Source organism: Hyperolius riggenbachi, chromosome 10 (genome assembly GCF_040937935.1).
Source record: "Hyperolius riggenbachi isolate aHypRig1 chromosome 10, aHypRig1.pri, whole genome shotgun sequence".
Classification (NCBI taxonomy): domain Eukaryota; kingdom Metazoa; phylum Chordata; class Amphibia; order Anura; family Hyperoliidae; genus Hyperolius; species Hyperolius riggenbachi.
This window is the reverse complement of record NC_090655.1, coordinates 83,805,286-83,820,802: the sequence shown is the minus strand read 5'-3', so window position 1 is coordinate 83,820,802 and position 15,517 is coordinate 83,805,286. Positions and strand designations below refer to the sequence as shown.

The 15,517-nt window shown below is 43.6% G+C and overlaps 1 protein-coding gene across 5 annotated transcripts in view; it reads right to left on the bottom strand.

The window, feature by feature from the left end:
* Nucleotides 1–15,517, bottom strand: part of RTKN2 (rhotekin 2) — a 254,071-nt gene that overhangs the window by 87,151 nt on the left and 151,403 nt on the right. For 4 of the 5 annotated variants that reach the window (XR_011024318.1, XR_011024319.1, XR_011024320.1 and 1 more), the window contains exons 11-12: nt 15,059–15,166; nt 10,506–11,016 (exon numbers count right to left, since the gene is read on the bottom strand). Coding sequence is in view for 2 of the 5 variants with exons in the window: in XM_068255554.1 (XP_068111655.1) it covers nt 10,506–11,016; nt 15,059–15,166 (619 nt within the window). In the remaining 3 variants the exon portion in view is untranslated. Of the gene's footprint in view, nt 1–10,340; nt 11,017–15,058; nt 15,167–15,517 lie in introns of those variants that run through there. The other variant, XM_068255555.1, reaches the window with a different exon arrangement.

Genomic DNA, 15,517 nt, shown 5'->3' with positions numbered 1-15,517 from the left:
CCTAAAGACATGTATACATACTACAAAGTTCAGCTTCAAGTTTAGTATGAGCAAATTACAGTCAAGTGTTAACCATTAAGATCATCTTATAAAATTAAAGAAAAAAAAAAAGGTTCTTCTGTTTGTTATAACGTTTAGGGCTTCTTATTTATGAAACAGGTCTGGAGGATAAGTTTACCCTGTAAGTGATTGATGATTGTTTGAGTCTAGTTGTCAGACCACTGAATCTTCAGTCTATGAGTCATTTGAGGAAACACAGAAGATATTAGAGATCCCAGGCACACAATGCAGAATAAGCCTTATGCGACTTTGCAGTTTTCCGAACTGAACCTTCTTTAACCACTTGATGACCCCCCCTTTACCCCCCCTTAAGGACCAGCGCTGTTTTGAGTGATCTGTGCTGGGTGGGCTCTGCAGCCCCCAGCACAGATCAGGTTGCAGGCAGAGAGATCAGATCGCCCCCCCTTTTTTCCCCCCTATGGGGATGATGTGCAGGGGGGGTCTGATCTCTCCTGCCTGCCTGGGTGTTGCGGGGGGGGGGGGGGGGGGGCACCTCAAAGCCCCCCTCCGCGGCAAAATCCTCCCCCTCCCTCTCCTACCTGGCACCCCCCGGCGATCGAGGCTGCACAGGACGCTATCCGTCCTGTGCAGCCAGTGACGGGACGTCCCCTGTCACATGGCGGCGATCCCCGGCCGCTGATTGGCCGGGGATCGCCGATCTGCCTTACGGCGCTGCTGCGCAGCAGCGCCGTACAATGTAAACAAAGCGGATTATTTCCGCTTGTGTTTACATTTAGCCTGCGAGCCGCCATCGGCGGCCCGCAGGCTATTCACGGAGCCCCCCGCCGTGCTTCCTAATTAATCAGCCTGCAGCTGGCGACGCAGTACTGCGTCGCTGGTCCTGCAGCTGCCACTTTGCCGACGCACGGTATAAGCGTGCGGTCGGCAAGTGGTTAAAGGGCAACTGAAGTGAGAGAGATAGGGAGGCTGCCATATTTATTTCCTTTTAAAGTGGACCTGTACTCTTTCACAGGACACAAGGAAAACCTAGAGAAATGTTCCCTGAATGTATTTAGAGAGTTTAGCCTGTTTAATTCCCCCTCATTTGTGTTTAATCACAAGTTGCAATTTGATCCTTCTGTGTCACATGACTGCCTATGGCAGATAAGCAGATAAGCCCATTTGAAAGCACAGGCTGTAAACTATAGGTCTGCTTCCATGAATCAGGAAGTAGAAACTTTGCAAATTTTAGGATTTTTATCAGCTGTAACAAATTTCTTTTTGTTTAAAGGGGTTCTTCGGTACATAAAAAAACCCTGACACTTACCTATGGCTTCTATCAGCCCCCTGCAGCTGTAATGTCCCGCGCCGTCCTCCTCCGATGCGCCGTCCCCAGGCTAATTATTCGTCTAACTAGACGAACATAACTGCAGCTGTGCAGCGGAGCACTTGCTCTCTCCCATGTGCGACAGCGGGAGCTTACTGCGTAGTACAAGAAAACTTCATACTGTGCATGCGCAGCAAGCTGGCGCGCATGGACGCGCAGCCACAGTTCTATTCTAGTTAGACAAATAATTAGCCCGGTGCCAGCAGTGGGGAATGGCGTAATCTGAGGAGGATGACGTGGGACATTACAGCTGCAGGGGGCCGATAGAAGCCCCAGATAGGTGTCAGTTTTAGCTTCTTTTTATGTACCGGAGAACCCCTTTAAGGTTATAATGCGGTTCATCTTTTAAAGCAGAGAGGAGTTCTAAGTTCAGGTCTGCTTTAACCACTTGAGGACCACAGTCTTTCTACCCCTTAAGGACCGGCCACTTTTTTTCCATTCAGACCACTGCAGCTTTCACGGTTTATTGCTCGCTCATACAACCTACCACCTAAATGAATTTTGGCTCCTTTTCTTGTCACTAATAAAGCTTTCTTTTGGTGCTATTTGATTGCTCCTGCGATTTTTACTTTTTATTATATTCATCAAAAAAGACATGAATTTTGGCAAAAAAATGATTTTTTTAACTTTCTGTGCTGACAATTTTCAAATAAAGTAAAATTTCTGTATACATGCAGCGCGAAAAATGTGGACAAACATGTTTTTGATAAAAAAAAAACCATTCAGTGTATATTTATTGGTTTGGGTAAAAGTTATAGCGTTTACAAACTATGGTGCAAAAAGTGAATTTTGCCATTTTCAAGCATCTATGACTTTTCTGACCCCCTGTCATGTTTCATAAGGGGCTAGAATTCCAGGATAGTATAAATACCCCCCAAATGACCCCATTTTGGAAAGAAGACATCCCAAAGTATTCACTGAGAGGCATAGTGAGTTCATAGAAGATATTATTTTTTGTCACAAGTAAGCGGAAAATGACACTTTGTGACAAAAAAAAAGAAAAAAAAAAAGAATCCATTTCTTCTAACTTGCGACAAAAAAAAATGAAATCTGCCACGGACTCACCATGCCCCTCTCTGAATACCTTGAAGTGTCTACTTTCCAAAATGGGGTCATTTGTGGGGTGTGTTTACTGTCCTCGCATTTTGGGGGGTGCTAATTTGTAAGCACCCCTGTAAAGCCTAAAGGTGCTCATTGGACTTTGGGCCCCTTAGCGCAGTTAGGCTGCAAAAAAGTGCCACACATGTGGTATTGCCGTACTCAAGAGAAGTAGTAGAATGTGTTTTGGGGTGTATTTTTACACATACCCATGCTGGGTGGGAGAAATATCTCTGTAAATGACAATTTTTTCATTTTTTTTACACACAATTGTCCATTTACAGAGTTATTTCTCCCACCCAGCATGGGTATGTGTAAAAATACACCCCAAAACACATTGTACTACTTCTCCCGAGTATGGCGATACCACGTGTGGCACTTTTTTGCACCCTAACTGCGCTAAAGGGCCCAAAGTCCAATGAGTACCTTTAGGATTTCACAAGTCATTTTGCGGAATTTGATTTCCAGACTACTCCTCACGGTTTAGGGCCCCTAAAATGCCAGGGCAGTATAGGAACCCCACAAATGACCCCATTTTAGAAAGAAGACACCCCAAGGTATTCCGTTAGGAGTATGGTGAGTTCATAGAAGATTTTATTTTTTGTCAAAAGTTAGCGGAAAATTGATTTTTATTGTTTTTTTCACAAAGTGTCATTTTCCACTAACTTGTGACAAAAATAAAATCTTCTATGAACTCACCATACTCCTAACGGAATACCTTGAGGTGTCTTCTTTCTAAAATGGGGTCATTTGTGGGGTTCCTATACTGCCCTGGCATTTTAGGGGCCCTAAACCGTGAGGAGTAGTCTGGAAATCAAATTCCGCAAAATGACCTGTGAAATCCTAAAGGTACTCATTGGACTTTGGGCCCTTTAGCGCAGTTAGGGTGCAAAAAAGTGCCACACATGTGGTATCGCCGTACTCGGGAGAAGTAGTACAATGTGTTTTGGGGTGTATTTTTACACATACCCATGCTGGGTGGGAGAAATAACTCTGTAAATGGACAATTGTGTGTAAAAAAATCAAAAGATTGTCATTTACAGAGGTATTTCTCCCACCCAGCATGGGTATGTGTAAAAATACACCCCAAAACACATTCTACTACTTCTCCCGAGTATGGCAATACCACATGTGTGGCACTTTTTTGCACCCTAACTGCGCTAAAGGGCCCAAAGTCCAATGAGTACCTTTAGGATTTCACAGGTCATTTTGCGAAATTTGATTTCCAGACTACTCCTCACGGTTTAGGGCCCCTAAAATGCCAGTTCAGTATAGGAACCCCACAAATGACCCCATTTTAGAAAGAAGACACCCCAAGGTATTCCGTTAGGAGTATGGTGAGTTCATAGAAGATTTTATTTTTTGTCACAAGTTAGTGGAAAATGACACTTTGTGAAAAAAACAATAAAAATCAATTTTCCGCTAACTTTTGACAAAAAATAAAATCTTCTATGAACTCACCATACTCCTAACGGAATACCTTTGGGTGTCTTCTTTCTAGAATGGGGTCATTTGTGGGGTTACTATACTGCCCTGGCATTTTAGGGGCCCTAAACCGTGAGGAGTAGTCTTGAAACCAAATGTCGCAAAATGACCTGTGAAATCCTAAAGGTAGTCATTGGACTTTGGGCCCCTTAGCGTACTTAGGGTGTAAAAAAGTGCCACACATGTGGTACCGCCGTACTCAGGAGAAGTAGTATAATGTGTTTTGGGGTGTATTTTTACACATACCCATGCTAAGTGGGAGAAATATCTCTGTAAATGACAATTGTTTGATTTGTTTTACACACAATTGACCATTTACATAGAAATTTCTCCCACCCAGCATGGGTATGTGTAAAAATACACCCCAAAACACATTATACTACTTTTCCTGAGTACGGCGGTACCACATGTGTGACACTTTTTTGCAGCCTAGGTGCGCTAAGGGGCCCAACGTCCTATTCACGGGTCATTTTGAGACATTTGTTTTCTAGACTACTCCTCGCGGTTTAGGGCCCCTAAAATGCCAGGGCAGTATAGGAACCCCACAAGTGACCCCATTTTAGAAAGAAGACACCCCAAGGTATTCCGTTAGGTGTATGGCGAGTTCATAGAAGATTTTATTTTTTGTCACAAGTTAGTGAAAAATGACACTTTGTGAAAAAAACCCAATAAAAATCAATTTCCGCTAACTTTTGACAAATAATAAAATCTTCTATGAACTCGTCATACACCTAACAGAATACCTTGGGGTGTCTTTTTTTCTAAAATGGGGTCACTTGTGGGGTTCCTATACCGCCCTGGCATTTTACGGGCCCAAAACCGTGAGTAGTCTGGAAACCAAATGTCTCAAAATGACTGTTCAGGGGTATAAGCATCTGCAAATTTTGATGACAGGTGGTCTATGAGGGGGCGAATTTTGTGGAACCGGTCATAAGCAGGGTGGCCTTTTAGATGACAGGTTGTATTGGGCCTGATCTGATGGATAGGAGTGCTAGGGGGGGTGACAGGAGGTGATTGATGGGTGTCTCAGGGGTGGTTAGAGGGGAAAATAGATGCAATCAATGCACTGGGGAGGTGATCGGAAGGGGGTCTGAGGGGGATCTGAGGGTTTGGCCGAGTGATCAGGAGCCCACACGGGGCAAATTAGGGCCTGATCTGATGGGTAGGTGTGCTAGGGGGTGACAGGAGGTGATTGATGGGTGTCTCAAGGTGTGATTAGAGGGGGGAATAGATGCAAGCAATGCACTGGCGAGGTGATCAGGGCTGGGGTCTGAGGGCATTCTGAGGGTGTGGGCGGGTGATTGAGTGCCCTAGGGGCAGATAGGGGTCTAATCTGATAGGTAGCAGTGACAGGGGGTGATTGATGGGTAATTAGTGGGTGTTTAGGGTAGAGAACCGATGTGAACACTGCACTTGGGAGGTGATCGGACGTCGGATCTGCGGGCGATCTATTGGTGTGGGTGGGTGATCAGATTGCCCGCAAGGGGCAGGTTAGGGGCTGATTGATGGGTGGCAGTGACAGCGGGTGATTGATGGGTGGCAGTGACAGGGGGTGATTGATGGGTGATTGATAGGTGATTGACAGGTGATCAGTGGGTTATTACAGGGAAGGACAGATGTAAATAATGCCCTGGCGAATTGATAAGGGGGGGTCTGAGGGCAATCTGAGCGTGTAGGCGGGTGATTGGGTGCCCGCAAGGGGCAGATTAGGGTCTGATCTGATGGGTAACAGTGACAGGTGGTGATAGGGGGTGATTGATGGGTAATTAGTGGGTGTTTAGAGGAGAGAATAGATGGAAACACTGCGCTTGGGTGGTGATCTGATGTCGGATCTGCGGGCGATCTATTGGTGTGGGTGGGTGATCAGTTTGCCCGCAAGGGGCAGGTTAGGGGCTGATTGATGGGTGGCAGTGACAGGGGTGATTGATGGGTGGCAGTGACAGGGGGTGATTGATGGGTGATTGACAGGTGATTGACAGGTGATCAGTGGGTTATTACAGGGAAGGACAGATGTAAATAATGCCCTGGCTAATTGATAAGGGGGGGTCTGAGGGCAATCTGAGCGTGTAGGCGGGTGATTGGGTGCCCGCAAGGGGCAGATTAGGGTCTGATCTGATGGGTAACAGTGACAGGTGGCGATAGGGGGTGATTGATGGGTGATTGATGGGTAATTAGTGAGTGTTTAGAGGAGAGAATAGATGGAAACACTGCGCTTGGGTGGTGATCTGATGTCGGATCTGCGGGCGATCTATTGGTGTGGGTGGGTGATCAGTTTGCCCGCAAGGGGCAGGTTAGGGGCTGATTGTTGGGTGGCAGTGACAGGGGGTGATTGATGGGTGATAGGTGATTGGCAGGTGATTGACAGGTGATCAGTGGGTTATTACAGGGAAGGACAGATGTAATTAATGCACTGGTGAATTGATAAGGGGGGGTCTGAGGGCAATCTGAGCGTGTGGGCGGGTGATTGGGTGCCCGCAAGGGGCAGCTTAGGGTCTGATCTGATAGGTAACAGTGACAGGTGGTGATAGGGGGTGATTGATGGGTGATTGATGGGTAATTAGTGGGTGTTTAGAGAAGATAACAGATGTAAACAATACATTTGGGAGGTAATCTGACGGCGGGTTTGCGGGCGATCTAATGGTGTGGGTGGGTGATCAGATTGCCCGCAAGGGGCAGGTTAGGGGCTGATTGATGGGTGGCAGTGACAGGGGGTGACAGGGGGTGATTGATGGGTGATAGGTGATTGGCAGGTGATTGACAGGTGATCAGTGGGTTATTACAGGGAAGAACAGATGTAATTAATGCACTGGCGAATTGATAAGGGGGGGTCAGAGGGCAATCTGAGCGTGTTGGCGGGTGATTGGGTGCCCGCAAGGGGCAGATTAGGGTCTGATCTGATAGGTAAAAGTGACAGGTGGTGATAGGGGGTGATTGATGGGTGATTGATGGGTAATTAGTGGGTGTTTAGAGGAGAGAATAGATGTAAACAATGGATTTGGGAGGTGATCTGATGTCGGATCTGCGGGCGATCTATTGGTGTGGGTGGGTGATCAGATTGCCCGCAAGGGGCAGGTTAGGGGCTGATTGTTGGGTGGCAGTGACAGGGGGTGATTGATGGGTGATTGATGGGTGATTGATGGGTGATTGACGGGTGATTGACAGGTTATCAGGGAAGATAGATGCATACAGTACACAGGGGGGGGGGTCTGGGGGGGGGTCTGGGGAGAATCTGAGGGGTGGGGGGGTGATCAGGAGGGGGCAGGGGGCAGGGGGGGGGATAAAAAAAAAAATAGCGTTGACAGATAGTGACAGGGAGTGATTGATGGGTTATTAGGGGGGTGATTGGGTGCAAACAGGGGTCTGGGGGGTGGGCAGGGGGGGGTCTGAGGGGTGCTGTGGGCGATCAGTGGGCGGGGGGGGGCAGATCAGTGTGTTTGGGTGCAGACTAGGGTGGCTGCAGCCTGCCCTGGTGGTCCCTCGGACACTGGGACCACCAGGGCAGGAGGCAGCCTGTATAATACACTTTGTATACATTACAAAGTGTATTATACACTTTGTAGCGGCGATCGCGGGGTTAACATCCCGCCGGCGCTTCCGTATGGCCGGCGGGATGTTACGGCGGGTGGGCGGAGCCAGTTGCCGGGGGAAGCGCGCGTCATCAATGACGCGATCGCTCCCCCGGCATGCCTAAAGGACGCGCCGCCTGAAGGCGTATTGCGGTCCTTTAGGCGTCCACTTTGCCGCCGCCCATGGGCTGTGGGCGGTCGGCAAGTGGTTAAGCAATACCAGTTGCCTGGCAGTCCTGCTAATCCTCTGCCTCGAACACTTTTAGCCATAGACTTGGAACAAGCATGCAGCAAATCAGGTGTTTCTTACATTGTCAGATCTGACAAGTTTAGTTGTATGCTTGCTTCTGGTGCAAGTCAGACAATACTGCAGCCAAATAGGTCAGCAGGGCTGCCAGGCAACTAGTATTGTTTAAAAGTAAACAAATATGCCAGCCTCCACAGTCTTATGACAATTGTCCTTTAAATAGTGCCATACTTGAGCCCAAAAGGGAGCAATTGAACACAGCTGTGTGGTGGCAATACCAGCAATTCATCAGTTTCTACTTAATGGTCATTTTTGTGTTTCACAGCAAGCAAATGCACAAAGAACCTTAAAACAGGAGCGGCATTAATAGAAATCCTACTGTTTCTTAAAGTGAGGCTAGGTTCACAAAATATGGGCATCTACAAGAGATAGATATTTTACGTGTAATACCACAAATCTATTTGTGAATCGGCAGCTTAAAGGGAACCAGAGATGAACATTTCACACAAAATAAACATATCAGTTATCAGTCGATAGCTTGTAAAGAATAAATGCTCTACCTGATAATTTCGCCGCTCTGGTGTGCCTTTTTTAGTGGTTTTTATCCATTATTGGTCCAGGAAAAATCAAATATGGCCGCCGGCTCATATCCCTTCTCCTTCCGGGTTATGAGTTGTTCTGGATGTGCTGTCTAGGCTATATGAGACTAGGCTGCTATCTAGGCTAAATGCAGCCTTTCATCTGTGTGTTTTCATTTTGGTATGATTTACAGCTGCCTGTAGGAAGTGTCTCATAGGAATGAAACTGCAGTCATCATCAGTATCTAGTGCACACAGAGCACACAGGGATCATATTGCAGCCACAGAGCTTCTCTCTCAGCAGGAGCAGCCCCTCCCATGTCATCACAGATCTCAGTATGCAAAGCAGGAAATCTAAGCCAGGAGGGGGAAGGCTTGGGCTTGAAAAGACTCCACAGAAGAGTGACTCAGCTATAATGATTCCAGGTCAAACCTAGACTGAGCCAGTCGGGGATTCTTATCCCAGCTGCTAATAGACTAATTAAGCAGATAAGAATGAAACTAAAAGAATGGTAGGTGTTTACTGTCATGTTCCCACTGATAAATGTAATAAAATACATGAGGGTTCTTTCTTCTCTGGTTCTCTTTCAAGTATACATGAGGGGAAAGGAGAGCAACTTTACTTACCTGGGGCTTCTTCAAGCCCATAGAAGCCTCTGTGTCCCTCGCCGCAGTTCCGCAGCCTTCCTGGACAGCAGCTTCTGCGCATGCGTGGGTAAGCACCGCTCACCGTCACGCTCCCATTCCGCGCAGAATGCTCCCAGCCACAGCAGCACGTGCATGCATCTGCAAAAGCCACCAACAGGACCAACGCCCGCTACGGAGGGGACAGCAGACGACTATACAACAGCGGAACTGCGTTACAGAAACTTCTAGAGGCTGGAAGAGGCCGCAGGTAAGTAAATCTGCACGCCTTTCCCCTCATGTATCCTTTAAGGGTTAATTTACAGACTGTTAAATGTTTTGCATAGCAACCGCCTGTCCCCTGCCAGGCATAAAATCTATATTTTAACAGGTCTTTATACACACGCAGTAGGCAAGGTGGTTATTTTACATTGGCTGCTGTGTGGACTACAGTTGCGTTTGAAATTGTCGTCACGCTTATACGCATTAGCACACATTAACACCTACTCCAGCTGAAATAAACCACCTCACACAACTAAAGCGGTTGCAGGGCAGTAACTGGATTGTTCCAGGACCATCCAAATCTGAGCCTAGAAGTTCATTTCTGCCTTTAACTCCTATGAGGAGGAGAGTTCTATATTCTATATATATATAGTAGGTAAGCAGAGCAAGATCAAACAGCAAGTCACCATGGCGGTCAACCAGCAGTGTTCTAGAAATCAACAGTATTAAAAAAAGAGTGTGTGTGGAAATGTCTTTGTGAGGGGAAATTCATCAATATCTTTTGACTAAAGTCTTCCCAAACTCGTGATCAAAGCCTTGTAGCCGGACCCTCACAGGATCCTTTTTTTGGAGGAGAGAAGTAAAAAAAAAAAAAAAAAAAAAATCTGAGGGGCCCATATACAGTAAATAATAAATAAATAAACAAACATTTAAAAACCTCTCCCATTGAAGAACAGACTACCTTTTCTTATATTTAATTACTACAGATTAAGAACTGTAAAGGTTAAGGCTAATGATTGTGTCGTCTGAGCTCTGGACATGATCTGGCATAGACAAGAATTATGTGAGTCAACTTAAACTGACATTTTGCTTTTGTGTTCTGTGTGCAATTATGAGGCAGAACAGTCTGCAATCCAGCGGATAATGATAAAAAAAGGAACATTTTCTTTGAAGATTAAGAACCAAGTCTTCTTTCAGGGTATTCAAAAAAAAAAAAAAAAAAATCTTATACATAGGCTGAGCGTATTATAAATAACACGAGGACAGGATTGCGATAAAAAATAATGAGCCAATTATTCTATGTAACAAATTGCTCTAGGGATTAAAAAAAAAAAGACTATTTTCCCAGAATTCTTTGTAGAAAATTAAAAAGTCAATTGTCTGCATATTATTCCAGTTTTAAAATATAATCCAACATTAAAATAATTAAACACTAAGTGTACACAAATGTTCATCTTAAAGCAACGTGGGAAGGGTGAGCTCATTCTTGTGACTGTAGCCACGATCTTGGATCTAACCTCTCTTTCATGGATTTCTGCCTTGGTGCTGGGACTGGTCTTGAGGGACCACTCTCCTCTGTGTTTGTCTGATGATGGTCATTAATTGCGAGGTCTTTATCAGACGGCACAGGTTTTCGAGAACCTGTCATTGGCCTTTGGAACTGCTGCATTATGGAAGATAATTTAACATCAAGAGACTTGCGAGAAAAGCTTGATCTTGGCCACAGGTTCTCCTTTTCTGATGGGTCTGAGATTTTTTGCTCTCCAACAAGATATGGCATTTTATTAGGGGGTGGTGGCGGGGCCCTCCTCTTCTTCCCCTTACCATCCACAAGATCAGATCCATCCTGTTTTAAGAGTGGGGAGACTGTGCTCTTTTCAACATGCATTTGGTGGTTACCATCAAATAATGCTGCCCAAGGTGGTGGAGCAGATTCCTCTTGACCAATTAAGAACTGCCCATCTGTTTCTTCAATTTTCCTGTGCAGGATATCTGTTAAGCTTTCAAACTTCATTGGCGACCCAATGCCTAAAAGTGAAGTGATCATAAATTTAACAAAAACAGTTAATAAATAAAAGAATCCTGCTCCAACAGGGAGTTTTCAACTGTACCAATGCAAAGGTCCAGAAGTATGACCTTCAACAGATGAGATTGGCAAAGTTGCCAGACTCACGTATTCTTGAATTTATCAAGTCTTCCCGCCAAGCAGATTAACCATTTCAGTCCGCAGGTATTTTTCACATAGACAAGAGGAATTTTCACATTTCAGCGCTCCTCCCTTTCATTCCCCAATAAGTTTATCATTACTTATCACAATGAAATGATCTATACCTTGTTTTTCCGCCACCAATTAGGCTTTCTTTGGGAGGTACATAAAGCTAAAATTGATTTTATTCTAAATGCATTTAAATGGGAATAATGAGTGAGAAATTAATTTTTTTCCAAATTTTTTTTAGTTTTCAGCCATTATAGTGTTAAAATAATTCATGCTACCGTAATTAAAATCCGCACATTTGGCCATTTTTCCCTGTTTATTGCAACGTTAAAATTATATCCCTAGTATAATGTAGGGTGACTATTTTATTTGGAAATAAAGGTGCATTTTTTCAGTTTTGCATCCTTTTAGCCCAGTGGTTTCCAAACTTTTTTGGTTAAGGGCACCCTTGATGGCTCTGAAATTTTTTTCAAGGCACCCCTCGGCAAAAATAACTACTAAAATGCTGTTATGACCCTTATTCGGCAGCACCCCCCAAAGGATGGGGATGAACGCCGAGGCACCCCTGGCAGGTGCTCAAGGCACACCAGTGTGCCGTGGCAAACAGTTTGAGAACCCCTGATTTAGCCCTTAATTTAATAATAATATGCCCTCTTGACACATATTAAAAAAATAAAAAATGTAAAAAAAAATAAAAAAAATTATTCCTTAAAGTCAGTAGGTGGAATTTTACCATTTGGCCACAAGATGTCTCCACTGAGCACTTCCCATTAGCGTACAGTAAGTACACTTTAGGAAGCAATGGGTTGTTACATTGTAACTAGGGAAGTGACGCAGGCATTATTTCAGAATGAACACGGTTTTTAAACTAAAACAGTGTTCATTCTCGGTGGACATGTACGGATTGGCTCAGGAGACATTGGTCCCCTGCATCGAATCCCCCGTTACTGGCAACATCGGATGCAGGCATTTGCTCGCACGATTGCCTACACAGCACCCCAAACTAGTCACGCTGGTGGCACTAGTCACGTCCCTGTGGCTGTAGCAGCTGCCGCTGCACACGTGAGGCTGATGTCCAAGCGGCAGAAATGGTTAAGTAAACAGGAGTGGACTTTAAAGCGGAATATAACCCTGCATTTCAACTTTGCTCTAAAACATTATTTACAGCATATTATATGCAACCAGCATTTTTTTTTACTAGACCAGCATTGGAAGGGTTAAACACAGAGGTTTAAAGTTCCGTGGAGAGATATGCAGAAGTTCAGATTGTTACATTCTATTTAGTTAAATGCATCCATTGAGAAATGTTACACACTTTGGCTGTCCTCCAGCTCCTTCTCAGTCAGAGAGAGAGTCACATTCAACACTTAGATACATTTATGTAAACAAAAGGTATTTATGTCAGCTTCGGATGCATCAGCAGAAATCTCCAGGAACTTGAAAGCTCTGTGTAACCCTTCCAATGCTGGTCTAGTAAAAAAAATGCTGGTTGCATATAATATACTGTAAATAATGTTTTAGAGCAAAGTTGAAATGCAGGGTTATATTCCGCTTTAAAGGACAACTGAAGTGAGAGGTATATGGAGGCTGCCATGTTTATTTCCTTTTAACCAATACCAGTTACCGGTCAGTCCTGCTGATATATTTGACTGCAGTAGTGTCTGAGTAACACCAGAAACAAGCATGCAGCTAATCATGTCAGAACAGACAATGTCAGAAACACCTGATATGCTGCATGCTTGTTCAGGGTCTATGGCTAAAAGTATTAGAGGCAGAGGACCAGCAGGATAGCCAGGCAACTGGAATTGCTTAAAAGGAAATAAATATGTCAGCCTCCATATCACTTTCACTTCATTTGTCCTTCAAATTGAACTTTAAAATCCAATTCCAGGAAGAAAACTATTTTTTCACAATGTGTCAAAGGCTCATAATTGTTTTGCATTTTTATGGCCGTTCTGTGTTCATACCTGTGAGAATTCTACATCACTTCCTGTCTGGGCTGATTTCTTTTAGTGCCTCTACACAGGAAGTGGGAAAAGCAACAGTGGCAGAGACAGCGCAAATAAAACATTTTTAGTTTTGTAGAGTGAGGTGAAGTTAGAATCCCTTACTAATAATTGCTGTCCCTCATTTACCATCCCCTGGACTACCTGTCTAAATATTAAAACCACAGAAACTCTATTAAGGTTTCAGGAACAATGGAGAGATGGGAGGACCCAAAACATTGGCATTAGGTGCTTTAAATTCAATGTGTAGTAATGATTTTTTAAATAGATTTACTTATAAAAACCTGTATTAGTGAAACAAAAATTACAATTAAACTTTGAATTACAAATGAATAGCCAATAGTTTTGGCTCCTCCCTGCTGGTTTGACTAGTGTGTGATATAAGATTTGTGTTTTACTGCTGCGTAGTAAATATAACCCCATTCAAGGCAGAAGGTTTGGATTCCAGTGCTCATAACAACAACCTGCTTCATCTATATGCCATTACTTGATTAACTAGCAGTGAAATTGCAAATTACGTGATGTCTGGGTGCCCAAGCAGGTTACTGCAGATAGGAGGTGGATTGAGCATAAAAGCCCAAAAGGGGTGGAAAAAAAACAGGAAATTGAGTATCGGATTGTTATGAGTGCTACTTAGAGGGGAGGGAAGAATAAAAATCAAGAACAAAAATTGTAACTCTCTAATAAGTGGCAGCATTTTCTTTTTTTTATTATTTTGCTGAGAGGCAGGGTGGTGCATAGAAGGTTTTAACAGAGCCACAGACCCAAAACACTACACAATTCCAAGCAGTGTAGCTAAGACTCAGTGGCACTAAATTCAAATGTACACAACTCCATGGTGTACAGTGAGCCGTTATTACTCCCACTACAGTATAAAAGTGTTTGTGCAGAAGGTAAAAATTTGTTCATACTTTAGTCGTTAACCACTTCACCTCCAAGGGTTTTTCCCCCTTAAAACCCAGAGTAATTTTCACCTGTCACCGCTGCGTATATTCATCTGCTAATAACCTTATCAGTACTTATCACATTGAAATGATCTATACATTTTTTGCCAATTAGGCTTTCTTTGAGTGGTACTTTTGCTAAGAATTGTTCTATTCTAAATGCATTTTATTGGGAATAATAATAAAAAAAAATGGAAAAGTCATTATTCCTCAGTTTTAGGCCATTATAGCTTTGAAATAAAACGTGCGTGCGTCCCTGCTGCTTTAAACAGAAGATGAAAATTATCTCCTCGGAGAAAATTTTAATTAAAATTTACTGAAGAGTAAAGAAGGAAAGTAAGGAAAAATAAAATAAAAAAAAGGTGGATAACTCAAAAAGTCCACTATAACCCAGGCAATAAACAGTAATTTTTTTGCCATCTAGCTCAACCATGCTGATTACCCTAGGGCAGGTTTCACTCTCCAGTGATCTCCAGGCCACTGAATCTTTGTAAACTAAAGTTACAACTAAACAGGCTGCATAGGTTTGAAGAGCAGTCCACTCAAGTCCCTTTTCTGTGTTCCTACGATGCAACAGTATTCTGCAGCCTCTGTTTTACTCATTAATAATGTACTATAAGCATGCAATCAAAAGCAGCTCCTTCAGAAAAAATAAATAAAGAACACCATCAAAAACAAATAATACACATCTGCTCAAAATGATAATCAATGTGCGTTTTTCTTTCCTTTCTAGTTTGCCTACACAACTCCCTTTCTGTTACAAGAACAATACGAGACTGATGATGGATTTATTCTTTACTCCTCTACCCATGTTCAAGTATAAATGGTTTTTTTTTTTCTGTGCACACACTTCTCTCAAATCTATTCTCGTAAGTTGTTTCACCTGTGTAACAATGGCCACTTACTCATATCGTGGTAGACTGAAGTTGCCTCTTTTGTTAGGAACAAAGGAGGTTTCTGCGGTGACAGTGTCTCCATTTTCATAAGTTCTTCTGAACAATGTTTCCACTGACCTGAAAAGCGAACAGAGACATAAGCAGGGCAACAGGGAGACATTTTCAAGCATGGATTGCATTAGCTAGATTTTCCCTTCCAGGAACCTTTTGTGTAACATCCAGAGTTACCTTAAGCAAGGGCCAGAAGTATTTTTGCAGCTGCTGGGCAGAGATCAAACATAATCAGCTGCGAACAAGTATGAGAGTATGCAAATTACTACAATAAAATATGAAGTGTCTTTTTATTGAAGTAATATTGGACATTTGGATGGTCATGGCTTTGATCACAATGTTCAATTTATATTTTATGCATTTACTAAATTATACAGTATACATAAAGCCAGGCTCAAATCGTCACTTCCAAGCATG